The sequence below is a fragment of the Pagrus major genome, chromosome 3 (assembly GCF_040436345.1).
Source record: "Pagrus major chromosome 3, Pma_NU_1.0".
Lineage (NCBI taxonomy): Eukaryota > Metazoa > Chordata > Actinopteri > Spariformes > Sparidae > Pagrus > Pagrus major.
Window position 1 is genome coordinate 21,210,596 of NC_133217.1, and position 22,931 is coordinate 21,233,526.

Here is a 22,931-nt window from a genome sequence, read left to right on the forward strand (position 1 = left end):
TTTGCGCGACACCGGATCCAATGTGAATCCACTCAGCGCTACGACAGGCTGTGTGTGTTTTTTTCCCTCTTGGCACGCCTGCCGGACATGACACTGGGGGTGTGGCTAAATCCTCGATTCCACCTTGGATTTTGACGGTCAAGATCGTGACGTAATTTCGATTGATATCCGATTTACAATCAAGACTATGACACCCCTATTGCATACACAACTGTAAAGACATATATACTCTAGACATACAACTAGACATAAAAGAGACAAGACACACACGGACATAAACACACACACACTCTATTCATTCATTAACCAACTACTATCACTACTGCCACAAAACATCATAATCAATACATTTGAATGTTCTCCTGAGTTGATTCCACACCGCATATTCCCATCAACGACCATTCATCACACATGTTCTCTATGTACATCAACAGTTTATCTCCCATCTCCAAATCCTTTATGTTGTTTTTAGTCCCTATCTGCAAGCCATTGTGTCTTTGTTGTTGCAAAAAATTAAAGAAACAAATTAAAAATCTCGAGGCCTATTTAAGATTATTAGGTAAAACTTCATACTGTGTTAGGCGATTTATTGTAGAGCTACAACAGTTAATCAATGGTTGTCAACTATTATATCAATTGCTAACTGTTTTGATAATCGATTTATCGGGTTGACTCACAAAATTATCTTTTTTTCAACTTCTTAAATATGTTTCTTTGCCTATGACAGTAAATTGAAAATATTTGGGTTGTGGACAAAACAAGACATTTGAAGAGCTTGGGCTTTGGGAAACACTGACATTTTTCACCATTTGATGTCTTTTATAGATCACAACTACTAATCAACAACTAATCGATTAATCAAGGAAAAAGGATTAAACAACAATAAAAATAGCCAATAGTAGCATCCCAACTTTGGTGTAATGACTGTATTTAGAAATGCATCCTCATATTTTATGATAGGAGCATGGACCTGTTTTAGTATATGGCCAATGGGTGAACTTGTTATACCTTCAGAAATAGAGGAATCAGTTTTCTCTTCCGTAAATCTTTTTTTCTGCACCTGCATATTTTCTGTACCGATGTATCCGTCATTGTGTTAAAGAAAGAAAACATACAGTGGCCCTGTCTCTACGGTCATGTTCCTCCCCTATTCTCTATTCACTCAGTGATTCTGCGGCCTTACACTGTACATTTTGTTATAACTTCTCAGCTACCGACATTAATTTACTCTACATGGTTTTTGGTGGAAAGCGTTAAGGTCCTGTGCTTTAAGTAAAATTCTCTTATGTGTCCTTACACAGTATTCCCATCTCCTCCCCACCCCCCTCACATTTCCATGTCTCTCACCAATAGCTGTTCTTGGTCTTCTTGGGCATGCGTGTTAATGGTGGCTCCAGGCAGCCCAGGTGATAGTAAAGCTTGCAGGTGTCACACAATACCAGCAGATGTTGGTCCTGGTTCTTCTTACAGATGCCACAGCTGCAGGAAAATATGTGACATTATGTGTGAGAAAAGGCTGGTTATTGTTATTTTTAGTCACGATTTGTCAATGTAAAAACACTGGAACACAACTGTGTGACAAATGAATTCACACACTCAACCCCAAATAATGATGGACACATGCAAGTAATGCACACTCTTTCTGCCTCTGGCATTCGATGATATTTAAAACAAATGCACCCTGGTTTCAATATCACCCTATTCCTCTCTGCAGACACTGTGTGTTTACCTGTAGAGGATTGCTGGCAGGCTGGATGACTTCCCTGGGGATCCTCCCTCCTTCTTGCTGGGTTTCCTCTCTTTTGGGGCTTTCAGAACAGCTGGGGTGTTTAATTTCTGCCAAAACAAGGTCCACAAATGTTTTTGTTTTCCAGCTATGAACAGTAGCATTTCTTTGAAACACTTTAAACATAACTTCTTCTGGAGTAAGTCAACACAGAAATCAGTGAATCTTTCAGAATAAAGTCAGAACAAAGTTGATAACAAGGAACCTAAATGATACTAATGTTTAATATTGTAGCGTTTGAAAAAAACAAAACAAAAAAAACCACATCATAGTATTTGACATCCTACTGTCATTTTCATGCTCAAACGTCAGGAGTAACAAGGTAAGAGATTATGCATTTTTTATTATTATACTTTTTTTTGCATGCATATACCAATGTTTATGAAAAATATCCCCAAAACAAAATCCCACCCTCTCCCTTCAGGAATTCCTCCACAGCCTGACGTCACTGACACCGACTGCCCCACAGCTCTCGCTGGGCAGCTTGGAGACATGTTAGCAGCTAGTTCGCTATAAGCAACAAGCTCTCTCAGTTTTTATAGTCAAATAAATACATAAATAAAAGACTGTTAAGTACCACAATCAAAAGTATCAATCAAATCAATCAAAAGCATAACAGCTATCACAAACATGCCTCTGTCCAGAAAGGCTACCCAGCGCAATTGTTACACCTTACTGCCAAGGTGTGTGCTAAATGCTTACGTTACCTGCTAAAGGAGTGTGTTGCTGCCCCAGTGGCTCTTTTATTGGCTCAGGGGCTGTGTGCTTTGTGCTTCTTAGTTAGCTAACTACTAAACAGCAGACTCAGACGCCATGTACTGTGAGCACAGTGCATCGTTGTCATCACTGACCATATCCAACTACCTAGTGTCTCACTTACATCTTACATGTGCTGTCATGCTAGCATGTAACTATTGGTAAATTATGGCTGAACTTTCTCTGCCATTCTTGTGCCACTAGCTCGCTAATAGCTTTAGCAGTAGATGCGCATAGCCTTGTGGAGGACTCCAGTCTTAAGTAATGAGTGCAAGGGCAGAGTTCACAGGCGTGCACTCAGAGTGTGTGCAGGCAGGCTGGTATGTGGGTAGACAGACAGGTAGCCTGTACAATCTTTTCATATTCATTTTAAAATTGTATTTGTCAGAGCATTTGCTTTATTGATTGCTGTCAGGATGATATGAGATTTTCTGTAAATATAACAAAAAAATACTTCCAGAAGAACTCTAAAATAACCTTAGCTTTAAACTTGGTGTCAAAGATACAATAACATGTGATTCTGCTATCTTTAATTGCATAATAATATTTGCTTCACGATGCCAAACTCATTTTGGTGGATAGTTTAGGAAAAACATTTTAGTTTGTACAGTACAGACCAATGTTAGTCAAACAAGTGGATTGTTCTTAAAATCAGGTTTATGAAGAGTACATGTTGTTGTTAAAAGAGTAAACTGTCAATCATCTATTGTGCATCCCATTTGTCTCTGAGCAAATTCATCCAGGTCACCATGCCCAGGACACCTCAGAGAGAAAAGTGCAATTTTGGGCTGGAGTTGTTAGACTTAACGACCTGTGACACTTTATTGAACACCTGCTTTGTGTTGGAGAGTTTAGACTGTCCAAATAAAGTGTCAGCCAAAGCGGAGCTGTAAAAGTTCCCTCACAGCAGAGTTGTGAGGAGAAACGAAGGAAACCTATTGAACGTGGCAGGTGAAAAGAAGCAGCAGACTGCAGCAGCCAGTTTATTTGCCCCTGCATCTCAGGTGCATTGCTGCCACACAGGTTAATTAGAAAACTTATCTCGTAGGGACCAAGTCTGTCACTTAACAGACAAGGTTTTCCCTGAGGAAGTTCTAATCTGGGCACACTCGCTCTGCCGGCAGCACCAAGGGAGCGTCCCTGCAGGGATGCCTGATAGATGGAGGGATGGGGTGACCAGAGCACAAGGGGCTGCTGGGGCTATCTCCTCAACCTGGACTGCAGTCCCACCACAAGGAAGCATCTCTACTGCTGATATGGAGCAGTATCAACATTGTTAACATGCTTTATCAGACAGATGAAGAAGTTTAAAAGCAGAGATTATAAATAGCGGAGGAGTGGAAACAGGTTCACAGACAAGCTTCAAGCTGTTCTGTTCTCAGGGAAAACTCATCAAAACATTACAGTGCAAGAGCAAACCAGGCACTTACCGTTGCTGAGAGCATTTTCACCAATACAGTAAAATAATGAATAAAAAGCTTTGTCTGCAAGTGCTCTAAAACCAAACCACCCATCTCTGGGCCCTAAAGCCTCTTCTATCTGAAGCTCTCTGATCTAATAGCAGATTGTGTAATGCTAAAATCTCTCCATTACCTCCTGAGGATGCATGTGGCTAGCAGCAAGAATGGAAGCCACTCTTAAAGTCTGTACACAACCAAGTGGAGCTGTAGTTCTGAAGTTCGTTTTTCCTCTTTCTTCTCATACTACCTTGGTCGATTTTGACCAAGTCTGTTTTTCTTTTGTTGTTGTTTTTTTTTGCCTTTCTTTCAGTGGTGTTGCTGTTTTGTTATTAAAAATCCCCTCCCAACATGTGTTATGACATACATACAAATAGTTTTTTCCTCAATAAAAGTACAGTATCCACATTTAAATACTTTTGAAGGGCATCTACTCCTCTTTCAATCCAGTCCAATTTATGAATATGAATAGTTTAACTGCTGGACACCAGATGTCTCCTATACTTCACTGTCAAGTACATTCTCAGTGTATGCACACTGGAGGCTTCAATTTTCCACATCACACTTGTGTACTATTTGTGATGTCAAAAAATCATGCCTGCAGGCCTCCATCTTAATACCAGATATTCAATAAGCATAAAGAACATTTTACACATCCATCATTCAACACAGTGAAGCTAAAACATTCAGCTGCAGGAACAAGAAGAAAAACACAGTTTTAACTGGAGGGAACTTTAAGTACACATGTCAAACCTTTCAAGTTTTCAACAAACATCATCCTTTTCTGTGCAACAGATTTGACAACTAAAACCTCAAAGGGCTAAGGCTTACAACTACATAGGCAACAAACTTTGTTGTTTAGTTGAGGACTGAAACAATAAGTCAATTAAGCAACTATGTTGATGAAGGTTCTCAGTCATCCAGTGGACGCGTTTTAGTTTGTTGAAAATGTTTCACCCCTCATCGAAGAGGCTTCTTCAGTTCTAACTGACTGGGGGGGAGTTGCAGGGTTCAAAAGTGAACCATTTTCATCAACAACGTATTGTTTCAGACATTTATCAAGGATATTTTCAGCTTCTCAAAATGTGTGAATTTGCTGTCTTTCACGGTTCTATATATCTTATCTCCATCTTCATTACAGACTGAATATCTTTGGGTTTGGACTATTGTTCAACACTTTTCTGACACTTTACCGGTTTAATGATTGATCATAAACAATAACTGTTACCTGCCATCCTGTTTGAATTTGGGGTTGTTTTATTCTTTTTCGTTATTATATGATCTATTGATTTGAAATATAAACTCAGGTATTAATGTCACTCAGCTTCAACTTCATTCACACATTGGTATCTATTCCTTTCAGTTTTATTACATTTTATTAAGTTCCTTCAGTTCTGAATTTTGTAAGATGCTGGACCTCAAAATATCAGGTTGCAGGTCTAGTTGGAATTAATTTTTCCTGTTGATCAACACTAAACTGGACTACACCGTAGCACTTCTCACTGTTTTGCCACCTCATAGCTGTTACAGCCTGATGGCGTTTTATTGAGGCTGGGGGAATATGTCTTCTGAGTGTTTTCTTGTGAAGTTGCCAGGAGTGCTAAACTTCAAGGATCGTCAGGAACAAAAGCACTGACTGTGTACTGGAAGAGAGATGAGAGTCCCAGTTGGGGACATCAATAATTTCTGCAAATGCACAGGCAGGATGACAAATAGGAGATGAAAATGTGGCAGATAGATGACACAAAAGCATGCAGTGCTGTGACTGATGTTGCTACTTAAGCCACTCGTGTTCATAATTAGGTGATTTATGGTGGTCATTGCAGACTCACTGCCAGTTTTCTTTCTAATCCCTGTCCATTCTGCTGCCTCGCCACCACATTAATATCATCTGACCATTTATCTACACAGCTCATTCTCGCAAGGGCCATACTTTTAATAAGCCTTTTTATGGATTTAGCTGCTACTTATATACATAAAACTAGGGCTGTCAATATAACGCAATAATTTCGATTGATTAATTATAGAAAAAGTAACGTGATTAATCTGCTTGGTTTTAAAAAACGCTGCAGATTAATTGCACTCTGTGACACCAATTGACCAGCAGCTTTGTAACCATGATGGAGGAAGAAGACTAAAGCCCTGCTCTAGCCAGAATTTCTAACAACTAACGTTCTTTCTCAAACCAAGAATGTGATGTGGTTAATTGTTGAATCAACGCCATACCCACGGCGTAGCCTAACACGCAAACCCCACAAAAAATGTAATTGCACGTCGCAGTGACGCCGGCCACTGGGGATGTGATTGGACTGCTTGGAAGCATTGCATTTTATGGCTTCTCCTCTGGTACTTAGTGGAGGTGCTAATAACTGGGATTGTAACCTGTTGTGTCCCCAACAAATACACTGAACTCTTTGGCTGCTGCAGTCTTTCCTGACAGGTCGGCTGCTGCTCTTCTTGGATTACACTCATAGACTACATATGTATATATATACATATGTATACATATGTATACATATGTGTGTATATATATATACATACATATACATACATACATACATATATATACATACATACATACATACATATACAGTCATGGAAAAAATTATTAGACCACCCTTGTTTTCTTCAATTTCTTGTTCATTTTAATACCTGGTACCACTAAAGGTATAATACAATGAACACGACAAAAAATGCAGCTGATCACATAATACTTTATGTCCTATTTGACATTCTTAAGCTTAATTGTATTCCCAGGGTATATAAGAGGCCATTTCATGTCATAAGCAGCACTGCACATGCAAAGGCTTAGAGTGGTTTCCTGCTGACATTCAAGCCATAGCACAACTCAGAAGTTGTCAGCTCTCACATAATGCCTAAAACAAAAGAATTATGTGAAGCCACAAAGGCAGCCATCTTGGCACTGCTGGAAATTGGCATGAGTGAGAGACAGGTAGCAAAAAAACTAAAGATCTCCAAGACAGCTGTTCATTACAACAAGAAAAAACAAGCCGAACACGGCACTACCAAATTGCTACCTGGCCGCGGCAGGAAACGTCTCTCTACCCCACGAGATGACCGTGCACTCGTCCGTTCCTGTGTCAGGAATCGTCGTCAGACCTCCAGGGACCTTAAAAATGAGTGGGCACTGTCGAGAAATGTGACTTGTTCGGCAAGGACAGTTCGAAACCGACTTGTTGAAGCTGGTCTGAAGTCACACAGAGCACGGAAGAAGCCCTTCATCAACGAAAGGCACAGGAAGGCCCGGTTACTCTTTGCTAGGGATCACAAGGATTGGACTGTTGATGATTGGGCTAAGGTTCTCTTCAGTGATGAATCCAATTTTGAGTTGATGCCCACTCCAGCTAACTTACTGGTTAGGAGGAGGCCTGGAGAAGCCTACAAACCAGACTGTCTTGCCCCTACAGTAAAACATGGGGGTGGATCAGTGATGATCTGGGGTTGTTTCAGTATGAGTGGAACAGGGCAAATGCAATTGTGTGAAGGGCGAATGAACCAGGTCATGTACAGGGCTACTCTTGAAAACAGTCTTCTTCCATCAGCTGGAAAACTCTTTCCTGCCTCGAATGACTGGATTTTCCAACAAGACAATGCCCCTTGCCACACAGCAAGGTCAGTTAAAGCCTGGATGGAGAACCACAACATTCGCACCATGCCTTGGCCTGCTCAATCACCAGATCTGAATCCAGTTGAAAACCTATGGAAAATCATCAAACTCAAAATGGAGAACCACAAGCCCAAAAACAAAGCAAATTTGTTTGAATTTGTGCAACAGGAATGGGCTGCTGTGACAGCAGAACAATGTCAGAAGCTGGTGGAGAGCATGCCAAGACGCATGGCTTCAGTCATCAAAAACAATGGTTACGCAATCAAGTACTAACTCCTGTGTGTATCATGTGTTTAAAGCAAACAGAAAAGAAAACATGGAATGCTTAAAAGCAGTGTTTTTGGCAGTACAGTGCCATAGCTATTGATGTAAGAACTTAAGTGATTTTGGTTACTATCAAGAAAACCATGGAAAATGGCTAGATATCAGCTCTTAAATTAAACTCTTACGAGCTATTTTTGTTGTTATCATTATATTTGTCCAAACAAATGTACCTTTAGTTGAACCAGGCATTAAAATGAACAAGAAATTGAAGAAAACAAGGGTGGTCTAATAATTTTTTCCATGACTGTATATGCATATATACAGTATGTATGTATATATATCTATAAATATTTATGTATATGTATATATGTTTATATGTATATATATATATATGCATATGTGTGTGTGTATATATATATATATATATGCATATATATGTATATATATGCATATATATGTATATATATATATATGCATATATATGTATATATATATGCATATATATGTATATATATATGCATATATATGTATATATATATATATATATGCATATATATGTATATATATATATGCATATATATGTATATATATATATATATATGCATATATATGTATATATATATATATATATATACACACACACATATGCATATATATATATATATACATATATATGCATATATATATATATACACATATATATGCATATATATATATATACATATAAACATATATACATATACATAAATATTTATAGATATATATACATACATATACATACATACATATACATGCATACACAGCTCATTCTCGCAAGGTCCATACTTTTAATAAGCCTTTTTATGGATTTAGCTGCTACTTACATAAAACTAGGGCTGTCAATATAATGCAATAATTTCGATTAATTATAGAAAAAGTAACGTGATTAATCTGCTTACATATATATATTACATATACATATATACATACATATATACACATATATATGTATATATGTACATATATACATATATATACATATATACACATATATACTGTATATATATATACACACACACATATATATATATATATATATATATATATATATATATATATATATATATATATATATATATATACATACATACACACACACTGCGGCAACGGGCTAACACAGTCAATGCGGCGTCTACGTATATATGTCTAAGCCTGCCAGACGTGACCCTGGGGGCGTGGCTAAATCCTCCATTCCACCTTGGATTTCGACAGTCGAGATCGTGACATCATTTAGACCAATATCCAACTTACAATCAAGATCGTGACACCTCTACTAACTATCGCCACTGAATTTCTCCTAAAGAGGATCAATAAAGGTATATCTTATCTCACCTTAGCCTCAAGGACTAAAATGCTCATTGTTGCTTGGCAACACCATGAGCTCGTCCTGGATATCTCTCTCATTGGCTATTGTGAAAGCACATACATAATGAGAATCCTGGTCGTCCAGATTTTAAATCCTAAATATCAAAACTTGATATTGATTGGGTTTGCCCAGATCGGTCTTGGAGCAGTTTGGGAGGTTCAAGACTGGATCTGTACACTCCTCAAATTAACAAATAATCTAGGCCATCCTTCAGGACCGGCCAAGTTCCCGGACCAGATACTCGTTAATTGATGATCTGTTCAATAAGAAAATATGAGTAATAACCATGTAAAAGCTTAATGCGATTGTTTCTCTGTAGTTGGAATAAATATATTCATTCTGCACATTTTCGCGTACGTGGGGGTAACCTTGGGGGACGTTCGAGATCTTACATATTTAAGACTTGTTGACCACCTCTGGTCCAAAGGCTTGAAACATCGAGTTGTTCAAACAAGTTTGAAAAGATGAAAGAGGCTTGAATCCACTGAACCAGAAACAATAACATTGTTCCCAGGACACGATATGAATCCATCTTGAAAACTGTATTACTTTTGTCAATAAAGATGTTAAAAGACTTTCAGACAGATTATACACTTCACAGTGGGCAGAGCCACTTGCACATGTCAAAAATGTTATACTCTAATCAAATGCTTTGGGGCATGTAAACATTAATGTAATCAGATTATTTTACTTACCTAGATACTACAGTCTATGTAAACAGTTAAGTTGGAATCTTTAATCAAAATGATTTCAGTCAGATTGAAGAAATATCGTCCATGTAACCTCAGCTACTTACTTTGTGTGTTAATTCAAGTTTTAGCTTGCTGCAACAATAAAACTACTGATCTCAGTCTATTTCTGTATACTGCAGTTCACATACGGTAATAACCCATCAACCATAGTGGCACATTTTGGCAATTGGTTGCCATAGGAACGAGAAGTGGGAGACAGCTTTTACTTCCCCATGGTCAGGTCTGACTTCATGGCAAATGACAGGTCAATCAGTTAGTGCAAAATGAAAGGATTTTTATAAACAGCAGGGTTATTACAGACTGCAGTATCACCCCCTATTGGCCATATGAGCTGCTACTCACAATCCGGATAACTCTCCTTCATAAATTACTGCTACGCTAAAAAGGGAAATCGATCAACAGGAGTCTTACACAGACTTTCTTAACAACTAATCTGTATGTGGAAAGCAGGATGGTTGGGGGAGAGAAGAAGTGGGAGACGGTGTGTGAAAAGGCAGCAATGGTGCTAGTACCTGGCCGAGGATGCCCCCCAGCAGCGTCCACATGGCCTGGCCTTCACTTCGCAGCTCTCCATTGACATTCAGCAGCTCCTCCAGAGATTCACAGAGCTGCGAAATGGGAAAGAGACAACATGAGGAAAGGACACCACATTTTCTGCCCCTGTTAGCACACACGGATATACTGCAACTGACGACTATTTTCATTGTCTGTATATCTGTATATTATTTTCTTGATTAATCAATTAGTTGTTTGGTTGTTCTATAAAATGTTAGAAAATGGTGAAAAATATTGATCGGTGTTCCCCAAAGCCTAGGGTTCTCAAATGTCTTGTTTTGTCCACAACACAAAAATATTCAGAAAGAAACCAGAAAACATTGATAAGCTGAAGTTTTTCCTTAAAATGAATACTCAAACCGATTTGTTATCAAAATAGTTGGCAAATAATTGAATGGTTGCCAACTCATCGATTAATCAATGCAGCTCTAGGTCAGAATTTAAAAACATCGCAGAAGTAAAAACATCACTGATGATAAACCAGCCATTTAAATGATATATTGTGCACAGCTGCAGGTGAGCGTTTAATTCTGCGGTCAATGTAACCGTTTCATATTAACACTTTGACGGATAAGTAGTAGTCATGACACAAGACTCAACTCTTGCAAATCATAATCATCAAAATAATCAAAGAAGGACTTGTAATGGTATTCATCCACTGCCATTTTCTCCAAGGCCAAAGCCATGTAAGAGCAACTCATGCAGTGCAATTAGCAACACACACTCCATTAATAATGCTTAACATGCACGGCACAGTACTGAACGCAACATTAACTCTTGTGACTTTTGCTCTGCCGTTGTGTTCTCTTCCTCATGGTGACAAATAGAGCGGCAGCCTCTTCACAGAGGTCACATGTTTGAGGAGAGAAGGGAGAAAACCATGTACAGGTTTCAGTTTTTACCACATAGCAAAGTGAAGCCTTATCTATTGTGATGACATAGTTGTACGTGCCAGGCTGAACACTGGCCATAAGAAACTGAGGTAGGATGGCCACCTAGGTAATAAAACAAAGTAAGACAATACCAAATACCACTTGAAATTCATACATTGATTTTCTTTCATCTGAAAACACATTCTCTCACTACATTATTTGCCTTCATCTTGCACTTTTAACTTAACACACAGCACCACTGCAGACACCACCAGAGCATGGTGCAAATGTCAACAAAACTACACATAATAATAACACTTCAAGAGACTCAGATATATTTACTAACTAATGCTTCTCTGTCCCCACAAGCCACATTCTTAACAGACTGGCATGCCATCTGTCAACATGAAGACATGAATCTTCAAATACCCACTGTGTAGGATTTAGTAGCATCTAGCAGTGAGGTTGCAGATTGCAACCAACTGAACATCCCCCTCATCTCATTTTCCCCTATGGAGGTCAGACAACATGCAAAAGGCCCTCTCTAGGGCCAGTGTTTGGCTCGTCTCTTCTGGGCTACTGTAGAAACAATTTGGTGCAACATGACCATGGAAGAGGGCCCACTCCCTCATATAATCATTAATGTTGCAATTATTAATTGATTGGTTGTCAACTACTAAATATAATATCAACCTATACTGTGATTGATTAATGGGTTTGAATAATTTATGCAAAAAATAAATAAATAAATAACATTTTCAGCTTTGTAATTGCAAATATTTTCTAGTTTCCTCTTCTATGCCAGTACACTGAATATCTTTGGGTTGTGGACAAAATAAGACATTTGAGGACGTCATCCTGGGAAAACACTGATCCACTTTTTTTTTTTTTTCAACCATTTTCTGACATTTTATAGACCAAACCACTAATCAGTCAATCAAAAAAAGTTGGATTTAGTGTTCCTGTGCATTAAGTTGTGTTTGCTGCCTGTTTTCTTTTGGTACTAATTAGCCTCAGGTGAAGACTCTGCTGTCCACTTCCATTTAAAAAGGAGAAAAATCATTCCTTTGGGGACAACAATGTAAACATCTTGGCCAGAGAAGACAGATGGTTGAAAGAGGAGTAAAGGAATCCATCTATGTCAAATGGAACAACCGACTTTGAACAGACGAGGTGGCCAAAGACATTACTTATCACCCACCTACAATGCAATACTGAGTTCCCTCCCCAGACAGCTCAACAACCATTTACACCTGGGCTCACCTAGCCCTAGCAACCCACATGAAGGCAGGTTGGGTCAACGACTCACACGTCACCTTAACTACTCTGTAAGGACACACCCACACAGGGTTTAAAAACATGCAACTACGGTTGGGAACCGAAACTCGGTTTCAAGTTAGAGCCGAGTACTTAATGGCAAGAACTGGGTACCCATGAAAAAAAAAAAAATGTCTGTTCTGCTTTTCGATTTTTTAAACGTGACATAAAAATGAATTAGTGCAAACGAAGGCTCATATTTTTGCGAGGCCGTTGCTCGTCTGGCTGCCTTCTAGGATTTTTTTTCATTTGCCAGGAGTCACGACCTGTTACGTCACTCATCAATACAACAGTGAGCTGGAGAGCTAGCGTGTATGACCAGCATGTCACAGCAGCAGTCACCAGTGCAGAAGAGGGACCGCAGAAAACAGTTAAAAGTGTGGCTTCACTTTGTAAAAGAAAAACACAACAAGTCAGGTTGCACTTCAAATCTGACAAACATTTAAGGCAGCAAGGCATCGATGTGAACAATTGTATCGCGTTTGACGTCTCCGAGTCTAGAGCGTCAGCCTCAGCCAGCACCGGTACATCGCAAGCACCTGCAGTAGCGCAGGGGACAGCAAGCCGCGTCACACCGTTCACTCTGAACTGCATTAAAAAGGAATGATGACCAAAGACAAAACTGTGCAGTGTCACAGAGCAGTTAGGTGTTGTGCACTGCCACTGATACACTTATGTTCCAACATTTTGAGTGTGGGTTTATGTATACACTTATATTATACACTTATGTTCCAACATAATATTATACACTTATGTTCCAACATTTTGAGTGTGGGTTTCCTTTTGTAAGGGTGTCCTGTCTACCATAAGGCATCCCTGCTGCTGCCCCAGTGTTACAGAAAGGACAGGTAGTGTGTGTAGGGCAAGGCTCAATTCACCTTTGGTTCAATAAGTGCAGTTTGACATTCACTCTAATGTATTTTAATACACGTCTGTGTGTGGATCATACATTTTTATTTACCTTGTGAATGTTCAGTTAACACTTAAAATAATAAAGATTTTGAGCTCCCACTACCTGCAACTCCATTCCAGTTAGTCAGAAACGACCCTTTTTTCTGTGGGGTTGGATTGTGCTGCTCACCTTGTTGTACTCCACGTGCAGTTTTTCTTGCTCGCTCTCCAGCTTGTCTTTCAAGTTCTTCTGCTCAGAGATGTTGTCCTGGATCTGGATCATTCGCATGTTCCGCTCTGAATATCAATGGGACAAAAATCAATAGCAAGATCACAATCTATATACAGGAAAAAGCACATGAGAGAGTGTACTGATGGCAGATAGGCCCTCTGCTGCAGGCCTAGTATGCACTCAAGGTGACTGGCATGGTGTCTCACACATCTGGTATCACAATCATTTATTTGGGGAGAACATGTTTTTACACAGTATTAGACACAATAACTTAACCACCTTGTATAACAGTTAGAGATATAGATTATGGGGAGATTAATGCTTAAACAATTTTAACTTGGTTAAAATGTTAATAGAGATCGGAAGCGTAGACACTGCTCAGAAAAGTTAAGTGAATGCATAGTGAAGTGCATCTGAATCACACATCAGATCTTGAACAAATTATTCAAGTTGAAAATATTTACTGATGTACATTGTATAATTTGTTGAGAACCAAATGATGTAACAACGGTGAATGGAAACCAAAATCATCAACCCACTCAGGGCTGGATTCAAAATCACATCTCAAGTCAGAGTAAAAAATTAAAATCACAGACTGATCCGACTTGCGTGAATTTTATCAATAGCGGATGGTGTCCTGGGGGATCTCCTCCCAGACCTGGATCAGGGCATCAGTGAGCTCCTGTGGCAGTGCTTGGCGGCATCGGATGTACCAATACATAATGTCCCATAGGTGCTCAACAGGATTTAGGAACGAGAGGGCCAGTCAATGGCATCAATGCCTTCATCATCCAGGAACTGCCTACACACTCTGAACAAATGAGGCCGGGCATTGTCCTGCACCAGGAGGAACCCAGGGCCCACTGCACCAGCGTAAGGTCTGACAATCGCTCTGAGGATTTCATCCCGGTACCTAACAGCAGTCAGGGTACCATTGGCTATGACATGGAGGTCTGTACGACCCTCCAAGCACATGCCTCCTCAGACCATCTTTGACCCCTGCCAAACTGGTCATGCTGGATGATGTTACAGGGAGCATAACATTCACCGCAGTTTCTCCAGACTCTTTAACGGCTGTCACATGTGCTCAGTGTGAACCTGCTGTCATCTGCGAAGAGAACGGGGCACCAATGGTGGACCAGCCAAATCTGGATGTTCTCTCATCAATGCAAATCGAGGTGCACAGTGCTGGGCTGTGAGCACAGGTCCCACTAGAGGACGTCGGGCCCTCATGCCACCCTCATGGAGTCTGTTTCTGACAGTTTGGTCAGAAACATGCATACACGTAGCCTGCTGGAGGTCATTTTGTAAGGCTCTGGCAGTGCTCTTCCTGTTCCTCCCTGCACAAAGGATCAGTTACCAGTCCTGCTGCTGGGTTGATGTCCTTCTACAGCCCTGTCTAGCTCTCCTCGTGTAACGGCCAGTCTCCTGGTATCTACTTCATGCTCTTGAGACTGTGCTGGGAGACACATCAAACCTTTTTGCAACCAAACATATGGATGTGCCATCCTGGAGGAGCTGGACTACTGGCACAACCCGATTGGGCTGCAGGTACCGCCTCATGCTACCAGTAGTGACAATGACACTAGCAGAACACAAAACTAGAGAGGAATCAGTCAGGAAGGATAAGGAGAGAGCAATTGTCTGTGGCCACTACATGCAAAACCATTTCCTTTTGGGGGGGTTGTCTTGCTTTTCCGTGGTGAGCTCCATTTGCTTTAGCTCTTAATACATATCGTTTGTGTATGCCTTTCAAACAAACAAAAAATTTCCCCATAGCTTCAGACATGGAGGTGTCTCCATCTTCCACAGAATAAAGAATAACACAGGAATGGCAGCAAAATGGGTAAAGGTTTTCAGCTTATTGTAAAATTGAGATCAGATCAGTTGTATCTGGAAATACATAGTTGCAAGTTGTTGTTATTGAGTATACAGTTCTGCTATCTGGAAGAAAAAAGCATGCTTCAGCTAGCTGAATATCACTTTCCTCACCCAGGTAGTAGTTGACGAAGTCTGCTGTGAGGGCGGGCTGCTTGTGTTTCCTGCGTCCGTCCATGCTGGCGTTGGCATCAGATGTGTCCACAGGGAAAATGTCTGTGCTGATGCCCATCAGCTCTGCCTTCCTCATCAGCTTCCTGATGGCTGAGGCACTAGAGGTCAGAGGTCGAGGCAGCTTCTCCCGGGGCACCCACGCCTGAGGCCGAGTGTTCCTAGAAAGCTCTGCTTTTGCCCTGTACTGCTGCAGGCGGGTAGTGATTCGGGCCTGCAGATGGGACACACACACACGTTCACATAATCCCACAGTCTAAAGGTAATAAACCATCACTGAGTTGCCAGTGTCTACACATGATTTGTGATGTTTTCCCCAAGTTAAATCAATAATAAAAAAGGTAACATTTACTCTTGGAAAAATTAGCCAATGGGCTAAAAGAGATTCAAATAAATCAAATTAAACATGTTAAAAAATGTCATCACTCCACTGAAGAACATTGGAATATTCCCCTCATCATCTTCTCCTTTTAAAGTCATATGGGCTTATTTGAATAGAAGTACAAAAACACATGCCCATGTTGTTCTGACATTTGGTTGCTGCAGCTGACATGAATGAAGGAATCTAACCTGAGCTTCAGGAGTAAGCTGTTTCTCTCTCTCCTGCAGAGAGACCTTACAGTAAGACTGTAAGGCCAGATAATTCTTCCTTTTCCACTTCCTGTCAAAGCGGTCTGCATGCTGTTTGCAGTACGCAAAAAATGGATCAGCAATATCCTGAGGACATAAAAACATACATCACCATTGGTAAAGAAAGGGAACATTATCGCTTACAACATTGACTACATTGACATTTGACAACCTTGTCCCCTCCACTCCTCACTCTGCCACATGAAGTAAAATAAAAAAAGCAGAAACATTTAGTCAAGTTGCTGGCCTTCTAGAAACCTTTTGAGCCTAACTTGTTGAGATAGATGCCATCAGGACTTTGACTTATTGATAGAAGCCTTTTCGTGTGATTGACTGAATTCAGAGGTTTGCAGTCGATAGGATATTTATATTGTGAAGAAGCAGAGGATGTATGGTGCATCCTGCCTTGCAGCATTGACAGTGATTATTAATACTCCTGTTCTTGTTAAAAATACTGTATCAAAATAGATATCACTAGTAAAATTGTAAAGCTGAGGGGCAAATATTGTATATACTTATTATAAAATGTATAATATGAATATGAACATACATATACATATGAACTATACTATTTACAAATGTGGTTATGTGGTACAAATGTGGTACAAATGTTATATAGTTCGATGACAAATTAAAGAGGAATACATTGAAAACTTTCAAGGATAGGTTGGATTTTACACAGCAAGCCAATGGCCTATGTGAATACAAACAGCACTAAAAGGGTGAAGCTAAAAGAAATATCATAAAATAACAACATAAAAAGTACTTTTATACATCTGATCAAGTATATCCTGCTGCAGGCGCAGCACAAATTTGAAGGAAGTTGAACTTCTGTGTTTTGGACTTTCTCAGGTGTAACAGGCTGGACACACTGGATGCCTGTGTAGTGCATGGTGGCTGTGTTGCTGAGCTGCTGCTGCTGCTGCTCACTTGTGTGTTTGTGTTCACATAGGCTGCGTTGCTGCTGCAGCGCTGCTCCTGCCTGCCCTATCTGTTTTACATGGAGTTTGCCTTTGCCGAGAAAGCCAGAGGGGGAACGAGAGGGAGCGAGGGAGAGTGAAAGTGAAAGAAAGAGTGTGCACAGGAAAGAAACTGCCCCTCAACTGCTGTGTGTGTTCTTTCTGTGACATAGTCTACACATACAGACATTAAAACTGTAGTTAAATGCTGGTATGATGTCCATATGTCTACAGGTCGTTTTCAGGTTGATTTTTGGTGAGAACCATGTGCGTGTCGCAGCAGAAATAGGCGAGACTCCGGATCGCTAGATCACATGAGCAGCCACGCTTGACATGCGCATGAGAAGTATCCATACATACAGTGTGAATGGTCTAACCCAGTGGTTCTCAAACTTTTTACATCAGAAAATATCTGGCTCTCCATGTACCAACAATATGACCCATGTAAAAATACAGTAGTAGAATTAGGCAACCCTATTCATCTAAATGTAGTTCAAACAGTAGTCAAAGTTATTCCCAAAAGGAATATTATTTATTGTTGACTTGTCAGCCACAATCACACTGTGCAAAGAAGTAGCACTAGAACTGGCACTTAAACTAGGGCGTGATATTTGTGCCACATTCGGGAAGGAGAAATGGGAGATTTTGAGCACATAAATTATATTTTGAGAGAAATTATGCACGAGCAAAACATAATTTCATTTGAGCAAACAAAAATATATTTTTTGTGCTTGCGCATATTTTCTCTTCAAAATATAATTTATGTGCTTGCAAAATATATTTTTCTGTGCTCAAAATCTCCCATTGTTCCTTTACAAATGTGGCACAAATATCACGCCATATTAAACTCTTTCACAAAACTATAATGCAGGGGCAACCCCTCACACACATACAGTACACACACAGAGCAAGTGAGAACATTAACAATAACAACTGTAAGTCTCTGTAAAGTCACATTTCACACACACACCTTTCCAGACCCTCTTCCTCTGCTTCTACTCCTAGTCTCTGCTTTTCCACACACACACACACACACACACACACACACACACACACACACACACACACACACACACACACACACACACACACACACACACACACACACACACACACACACACACACACACACACACACTCCTGTTGTCCTCTCACCCACAGGTGTGCACTCATTATATCACTTTTGCCACACCCACACTTTCACAGCTCCTTTCCTCTCCCTCACAGCACACTCTTCCCCCTTCGATTTTTTTTTTTTTTTCCAGTCAGAGAAACCTAGAAACTCCTCATCCTCAGAAGTGTCTTCAAGAAGGTCCAGCATCCTTTGTTTCTCCTGGCTCTCCCATTCTTCAGCACTGGGATAACATGGTTTAAGGTTGCACACATTTACCATTCTGACATCCTCACCAGTCTCTTCCATTACGACCTGGTAATTAAGGGGTCCTAGTTGAGTAACTACTCGGTATGGTCCTTTCCACTTTGGAGCCAACTTGGCCATGAATGTGTCCTTCGCACTGGACTGTGGAAAGTGTCTGACCCACACTATATCCTTAGTTTTGAAACCAACATCTCGTCGGTTTTTATTGTAGTTCCTCAACTGACGTTTATGTGCTTTCTCACTGCTTTCCTTGGCCCTCGCATGGAGCTGCTTCAACTGATGAACAACATCATAAGGAGGGGAGTCAGCACCACTTTGTAGAAGCTTATCCATGGGGCTTTTCAACTTCCTTCCCAGTTGCAACTCAGCTGGGGAGACACCTGTTGTTTCCTGATCAGCAGAATTCAGGGCAAAGCGGAATTCTGGTATATACTTGTCCCAATTTTTATGGTTATCTTCCACATATGAAGCGATCATGCATTTCAATGTCCGATTCATTCACTCTGTCATATTGGTCTGGGGATGATAGGCAGTGGTAACCTTAGGTGTTACTGTCAATTGCTCACAGATCTCTTTGAAACCGGAGGAAACAAACTGTGATCCTCTCTCAGACAGGATGAAATCTGGAACACCCCATCTTGTGAAAATGTATTTTCTGAGGATACAAGCGATGATCTGAGCATTGGCAACTCTGATAGGGAAAAGTTCAACCCATCGAGTGAAGTAATCCACAAAGACCAAGAGATACTCGTTCCTTTCAGGGCTCCAAGGTAGAGGACCCACTAAGTCCACACCCAACATTGAGTTGGGTTTTGCAACTTGGGTTTTCTGGAGTTTCCCAGCAGGTTTTCAGTAATCTGCTTTCAGAGTTTGACATTTCAAACAGCATTTAACGTCTCTCCACATCCCAGGCCAAACATTTACTTCTTGAAGTCTTCTGTACGTTTTAAAGATTCCCAAATGACCACTTAAGGGACTATTATGGTAAGCTCTTAGCATAGGATGAACCAAGCTCTCTGGAATGTAGAGGCAATAGTGACATTGATTGTCATGTCATTTTGGAGGACAAATTGTATCTCAGAAAACAAATGACAAATTGTGTTCTCCAGTGTCATCTTTTTCTGCCAGAGTTTTAAAGATTCTCTTGAATTTGGGGTCTTTGTGTTGTTCTTCCCAGACCAACTGGAGTGTCATTGGAAGAGCATCCACATCCTTTATACTTGAATAGAGATTACACTCACCGCATGTAGGTATCCTGGAGAGAGCATCAGGTACAGCATTTAATTTTCCTTTCCGATACTCCACTATAAAGTCAAATTTCTGCAGTCGCAGAACCCATCTGATAAGACGACTGGTGGTTTTTGTGGAGCTCAAAACCCATTGCAGAAAAAAAAGTCCTAAAAGGACTAAAGCCCAAACCACGGCAAGACATTCTTTTTCCTTGTCAGAATAGTTTTGTTCAGCTTGAATCAGGGTTCGACTGGCATAGGCAAGTACTTCCTCCGCATTGCCAGCCTTTTTCTGTGTTAGAACAGCTCCTAGCCCTGTATCACTTGCATCTGTATAGACAGTGAATGGTAAATTGAGATTGGGATGACCCAGAATGGGAGGAAGAAGCAGGTTTGTTTTCAACTGGATAAAAGCATTTTGGCACTCTGGACTCCAGATGAATTTTTTTCCTTTCTTCTTCAGGGCATTTAATGGTTCAGCTGTTTTTGAGAAGTCTGGCACAAATCTGTGGTACCATCCAGCAAGCCCAAGAAACCACTGAACTTCTTTTAGATTAGTTGGTACTGGATATGACTGGATGGCATTGACTTTGTCAGGATCAGCTGAAACTCCCTGTCATCAACAGTGTGGCCCAGGAATTTTATTTCCTGTAGACAGAATCGGGACTTCTTTAGGTTGATGGTCAGTCTTGCTTCATGGAGTTTATCCAAAACTCTCTGGAGGACCTTGAAATGTTGTGACACCGAGGATGAATAGATAATGATGTCATCCAAGTAGACCAGACAAACTTGTCCCCTCAGATCTCCCAAGACAGTTTCCATTAACCTTTGAAAGGTCGCGGGAGCATTTTTCAGACCAAAAGGCATAACATTGAAATGATAGAGTCCAAATGGTGTAATGAAAGCTGTCTTCTCTTTGCATCTGCGTTCCATAGGTACTTGCCAGTACCCACTGTTCAGGTCTATCGTAGAGAAGAAAGCAGCGCCCGAGAGGGATTCAAGAATTTCATTTATATTTGGAAGGGGATATGCATCAGTTTCAGTGATGGCATTGACTTTTCAGAAATCAACATAAAATCTGTGTCCCCCATCTTTCTTTGGTGGCAGAACAACAGGGGATGCCCATCCTGAATGTGATGGCTCTACTATACCAGCTGTCAACATCTCCTGCAACTGTTCCTTAACAATGACTTGTTCTGTAGGTGACATACGATAAGGCTTTTGTTTGATGGGTACTGCACTAGTAGTATGTATTTGGTGTTGCAAAACCTCAGTTCTTCCTGGTTTGTGTGTACAGACTTCTGGATTAGACTCGGGTAACTCTCGTAGCCGTTGCTGGTCTTGATCCATTAAATGGGCATTGGTAACAGCAAGATGGATATAGTCCGTAACATCCACGCGGACAGGTTCCAAACAGAGTGCAGGAGGTGGAATGGAGCTTATTAAGACAACACTTGGCATGCATTTTTGTTTGGGGCCTTTTCCAACTTGATTTTGCCTCTGAAGATGGTGGACCGTTTCAGGTATATTGGCACTGCCTGGCTGAAATAGATAGACAACTGTGGAATTTGACTTGAAACTGTACACTCTGTCACATTAATCTGCATGGTGCTGAGGAATATGTAGTCCAGTCCAAGGACAATACCATAAGCCAGGGCTTTAGGAGCCAGCACGGCTGCTGGTAGGCTAACCATACTCCCTTGAATGTCAATTTCACATCAATCATTCAAACAGTCGTATTACCTGGATGAGAGGGGTTTCTGCTCTGCTGAGCACTTGATAGATTTTTGGAAGGGTTGGATGGGGTTATCTTATAATTGGGACACTGACCAGGTTGATGCTGACCATTACATCTCCAGCACAGCACAGGGTTTTCAGCTAATCTATTGGAGACATTTTTCTGATTTCTTGGAGCATTAACATTTCTGACATTGTTCAAAATCCTTTTCCAGTTGATGACCCAAGCGTACCAACTGGTCCACACTATTAACTCTACCCCTGAGTTGGCTTGCCAGATGTGGGTTGATATTCTTGAAAATCATCTTGACAATTGTAGACTCAGGGAGAGAAGAATTCCATTTATTACACAGGGCTCTATAGGAGAAAGCAAAATCTCTTATTCCTTCTTCCTTTCCTTGTCTCCTATTTCTCACTCGTTCCGCCAACTCATCCTCGTAGTCCTCAGCAAGAAATGCTGCCTGAAAAGCAGATTCAAACTCTTTCCATGTGGACACACTGGATTTGGCTATGTCCCACCAGCCCCGGGCTGTACCATGAAGTATTGTTCTGAAAGTTGCCAGAAGATCAGGTTAGCTAATGGTTGTTGGGCCAGAAAATCCCTACATTTAGATAGATAATTCAGGGGATCTGGATCATCATTAGGTTTCCCAAAAGTTGGGAATATCAGTTTGATATGATCACCCTTTACAACGCAGGAGGGGATGGATGATATAGGAGGGGCTAGATGTGACTCCCCTGGGTGTGAAGCTGAACTTAAAGGTTGAAAACAAGGTTCAGACTTATTTTTCCTTCCCAAAGCGACCATTTTCTCTTCCCCATCATCCCTTTGTTCCTTTATATTGTTTTCCATTTTCTCAACTTTTATGGATAGCTCGTGGATCTGGGTCACACAGTAGTCAACCGCTTTGCATAAGTTGCCATTACTGTCTAGGACATGTTTATGTAAGGCACGCACCTCTTGTTGCAGTTCCACTTGAAGTTGTTCCATCATGAAACGAATCTCAGACAAGAGAGCTTTCAGAGTTTTTTAT

At 40.5% G+C, this 22,931-nt stretch overlaps 1 protein-coding gene across 4 annotated transcripts in view; it reads right to left on the reverse strand.

Annotated features, from left to right (window-relative positions):
- phf14 (PHD finger protein 14) overlaps positions 1-22,931 on the reverse strand; it is a 121,305-nt gene that overhangs the window by 66,066 nt on the left and 32,308 nt on the right. For all 4 annotated transcript variants that reach the window (XM_073463080.1, XM_073463079.1, XM_073463082.1 and 1 more), the window contains exons 8-13: positions 16,535-16,681; positions 15,908-16,178; positions 13,874-13,980; positions 10,561-10,656; positions 1,730-1,836; positions 1,348-1,479 (exon numbers count right to left, since the gene is read on the reverse strand). In XM_073463080.1, the coding sequence (XP_073319181.1) occupies positions 1,348-1,479; positions 1,730-1,836; positions 10,561-10,656; positions 13,874-13,980; positions 15,908-16,178; positions 16,535-16,681 (860 nt within the window). The remainder of the gene's footprint in view (positions 1-1,347; positions 1,480-1,729; positions 1,837-10,560; positions 10,657-13,873; positions 13,981-15,907; positions 16,179-16,534; positions 16,682-22,931) is intronic.